General features: G+C 39.1%; 1 protein-coding gene across 1 annotated transcript; it reads left to right on the plus strand.

Moving 5' to 3' along the window:
- Positions 1-2,473: 2,473 nt before the first annotated feature.
- On the plus strand, positions 2,474-3,418 carry LOC146341451 (olfactory receptor 2AP1-like). Its single transcript, XM_084807458.1, has one exon. The coding sequence runs from the start codon at positions 2,474-2,476 to the stop codon at positions 3,416-3,418; it is 945 nt and encodes a 314-aa protein (XP_084663584.1).
- Positions 3,419-4,444: the final 1,026 nt, after the last annotated feature.

Consider the following 4,444-nt stretch of genomic DNA (forward strand, 5'->3'; position numbering starts at 1 on the left):
GGGCGCTTCTCCCCAGCCTGAATTTCGGCCGGGCGAGGCGGGGTGCCTCCCCCCCCCTGAACTTCGGGGGGAGAACCAAAGCGCCTCCCCCCCACCGCGAAGCAAGCTGCGGGACCAGTTAAGTGACTTTCGTACATCCCTATTCGGCGCTCAGCCTTCCTTATAGTCCAGCTCTCACAGCCATACGTTGCTACTGGGAAAACCATAGCTTTGATTATGCGGACCTTTGTCAGCAAGGTGATGTCTCTGCTTCTTACTATGCTGTCTAGGTTTGCCATAGCTTTCCTTCCAAGGACCAAGCGTCTTTTAATTTCATGGCTTCTGTCACCGTCTGCGGAAAGTAAAATCTGTCACTGCTTCCATTTCTTCCCCTTCTATATGCCAGGAAGTGATGGGGCCAGATGCCATGATCTTAGTTTTTTTAATGTTGAGTTTCAAACCAACTTTTGCACTCTCCACTTTCATCCTCAACAAAAGGCTTTTTAGATCTGATTTTAAGTAGTTGGGTGCTGTTAATTGCTTTTATTGTATTTAAAAAGGAAATATTTATTTTATCACTGTGTTTATTTTTTATGTGATGTTTTAATTAAGATGTAGTTTTTAATCTGTATCTGATTGTTATCCATTTGAATGCCTATTTTGGAGGAAAGGTGCAATATAAATTAATTAAATAAATAACAGTAAAACAAAGCAGGTGGGAGAAGATGATAGAGTTGGTCAGCTCCTAACTGTTGGCCTTGACCAATGAAATGTGTTTATTCTTAATGACATTTGCTAGCAGCCAGAGCATTGACTGTGATTGGAGAGAGAGAAATACTAATAAAAGCTAAGCTTCTTCCCAGCTAAATTGCATGGACTGTTCAGTCATGTGAGTCTCCACCTGAAGTCTTAAACAACCACAGTTCAGAAACCTCATCTGGTATATGTGAGAACTAGACGTAGTTTATGTTGAGTAAGCAGGATTCCTCCTCTCTGAAAGATAGCAATGGGAACGTGAGAGAGAAACAATAGGGGTGTCTCTTCATTCTTTTTTGTTTTGTTTTTGATGCCTATGATTTCTCTCCTCCTCTCATGAGACCAATAACCTTCTTTGGACCAACAATTCTTCTGCCGTCAACAATTCCTCTCAGGGGCTTCATGTTGCTTTCTGCTTGACTTTTTACCATTGAGAATAAAAGGGTGATGTAACTGAGCAGAATATGTGCGAGAGAGAGTGTGGAGACAAATATAAATACAGATTAAATAACTCATTGTTTATTATCCTTTTGTAATAGGTATACCTCAACAGGTAAGACAGATAGATTTCAGTTAGCCTTCCAAATTTCTTGAAAGAAAGAACCTTCTAGAAATGGGTAGGAAATAAAACTCTCAACAGCAGCAGGCAGACTTATATGTGGGGTACAGTTGCTTAAGCTAGTGATTACAATTGCTTAAGCTAGTGATTTTCAAATTGCACTCCCTCCAGATAACTTTGGGGTTATTCAGAAACTTATCAGGGATTCCTCAATAGGAAGAGACGGTATGTTGGGCCAATTTTCTGGAAAGACAGCTTGCCCCATCACTACTGGTTTTCTTTTGGGGGGGGGCAGTTCTAGAAGGATGCCTATTTCTTTTTTTCTTTTACTCAGTTTATAAATCTATCTATCTATCTATCTATCTATCTATCTATATCTGTAGATGATATAATTTACTTTCATCAGCCAATATAAAATTGACAATTCCTTTTTTAATTTCATGCCCCTTGTAAGACTTTCTTGCAGTGATAACGTGGGTTCTTGCAACTGCAGCTTTCATAACATCATCATAGGAATTCTGCCTACATTTCTCAAAATTGTACTTACATTTTTAACATCAGCACAATCCTGAAAATCTGATCCATAAGTCAGGGCAGAGAGCATTTACCCCCTTTTTTGTATTATTTAAGGCTTAAGCTTAATTTAAAGAATAGACACTCAGGCTTAAGCAAAGCAGTTTCTGTAACCAGTAACCTGGTCCAAATTTGGCTCCCTATTGCTAACGCCAGTCATCCTTGTAATGCAGAAACCTCCCCTTTTTCTCTCACACCAGTGCAATGTGTGAGTTTGATCCAGATTTAGCCATATTTAGAATAGAACCCATTGAGATTAATGGGTCCTAATTAGTCATAACTAACAAGTCCTATTGTTTTATGTGGGTCTACTCTAAGTAAGAATAAATCTGAAACCAATGCTATTTTTGTGTGTGGAATGCATGCCTGTTTAAAAATCTCTTATTTTTATTCAAGGATTTTCCTAAATTTTACCACAGTTCATAGCTTATGGGAAGTGAACACATTATGCAGCAACTTGCTCCATGCAACTATGCAAGTTTTGACTTTATACGAACTTTTCAAAAAGGTATCTGATGACAAGGCATGTGTTGAGGGTGAGGATTGGGCAGTATTTTGAGACAAACTAACTTTTCCTTTACTCAGTATTTGATTTCGTATTTGTAGATGCAGCTTGTGAAAAACCTAGAGTGGCAAAACAGAACAAGTATCACAGAGTTCATCCTCCTAGGCTTTGGGAATGTTGAGAACTTGGACATTTTCTTCTTCCTGTTCTTTCTGGTCATCTATACTGTGACTCTGTCTGGAAATCTTCTCATTGTTGCACTCGTCGTGGCTGAGCAACATCTCCACACACCTATGTACTTCTTTCTAGCAAACCTATCCTTCTTGGAGATATGCTACACCTCAACTATATTGCCCAGAATGCTGGCCAGTTTTCTTACAGGGAACAAAGCAGTTTCTCTTTGGGGCTGCATTCTGCAGATGCATTTCTTTTCGACCTTTGGAGCTACAGAATGTTACCTCTTGGCAGTGATGTCATATGATCGCTACTTAGCCATCTGCAGACCATTGCATTATGTCACACTGATGAATGACAGAACATGTATCTTGCTGGTTTTGGTATCATGGCTAACTGGATTATTGCTTATAACCATCTTAACATGCCTTTTGTTGCAACTAACTTTTTGCAGCCATTATGCAATTGATCATTTCTTTTGTGATTTCACACCACTTGTAAGACTTTCTTGCAGTGACACCTGGGTTATTGAAACTGCAGCTTTCATAACCTCATCCATAGGAATTTTGCCAACGTTTCTTGTAACTGTAACATCTTATGCTTTTATCATCAACGCAATCCTGAAAATCCCATCCATGACTGGGAGGCAAAGGGCATTTTCCACTTGTTCTTCTCACCTAACAGTAGTTTCCATTTTCTATGTATCCTTAATGTTTGTCTACATCTTACCAACAACGGGTAAATTCAAAGATCTTAATAAGATCTTCTCATTTTTGTACACAGTCCTAACCCCTATGGCCAATCCCTTCATATATAGCCTAAGAAACAAAGATGTAAAAGATATACTTAGAAAAGCATTATGCCATTTTTAATTTTTTTCTGGGATTCATTGAACTCAATGGATGCAATATAGATTTAACAAATGACCTAACTACTGTTTAAGTTCACAGAGGTCCTTAGCTATGGGTGTGTGTTTAATGAAATGTATGAAGGATCTTCTACTCATTTCAAGAGGACTATTGTGCTTGTACACTGCTTTGAGGGCAACTGTGGCAGAAATGTAAATAGTAATTTTAATACTACTACTACTACTACTACTACTACTAATAATATGCAGTTTACAGGATAATATGCTTTAAAAGTTTCTAAATAAATGAAAAGTGATAGTAATCATATATTTATATAACTAAAGTGACATGTGTTTTCCAACTCCCTGCCTCAGTTTAGCCTGGATTGTCTGCACACGGTATTACAGTATTTGTTGTTATGCTTTAAGACCAAGGGTGTGGAGTGGTTTATGAAGGCTAAGTTGTAAATAAGCACAATATGTGAGAATGTAGAATATGTTCACTGTGGTGTATATTTGAAGGTGGGAGCCTTGGCTTACAATTTCCATGCCTTTTGGTGCATGAGTGAATGTATCACACATTTTCTCTTAAACTAGTGGGGTTTTATTGTTGGTTTTGTGTGTGTGTGTGTGTGTGTGTGTGTGGTTTTGAAAAAGGGTGGACTGTAGGGAGTGCCATTTAAATGGGGAGTTCAGATGACAATGTCCCTGTGCCATCTTCCCCATCACAATTGTACTCCAGTCCAGCCTGTTTGGTAGGGCGGTGGAGTGTGATGGGGAAGGTGGTATGCCAGGAGAGTTGTTCTCATGTGCCAACCTGCCAATTAAAATTGCACACCTCTGCTTCTGCTGAGCTGGTTGTCACTGATAAAAGCTGAAGAGTGCAAGGGAGGTGAGATGGGGATCTCAGCATCTGTATGTGTTGTGGTGTCCAACAGGTAAATAATCCACTAAACTAAGATTCGTTCTTAAAACCTGTCTTTGGCTATACAGTTCTGGTTGTAAATGTAGATATAGGCCTCAGTTTCTGTCACTTGGCTGGTTGTGGACC

The sequence above is a fragment of the Heloderma suspectum genome, chromosome 6 (genome assembly GCF_057233095.1).
Source record: "Heloderma suspectum isolate Gila_16-S chromosome 6, 16-S_ref, whole genome shotgun sequence".
Lineage (NCBI taxonomy): Eukaryota > Metazoa > Chordata > Lepidosauria > Squamata > Helodermatidae > Heloderma > Heloderma suspectum.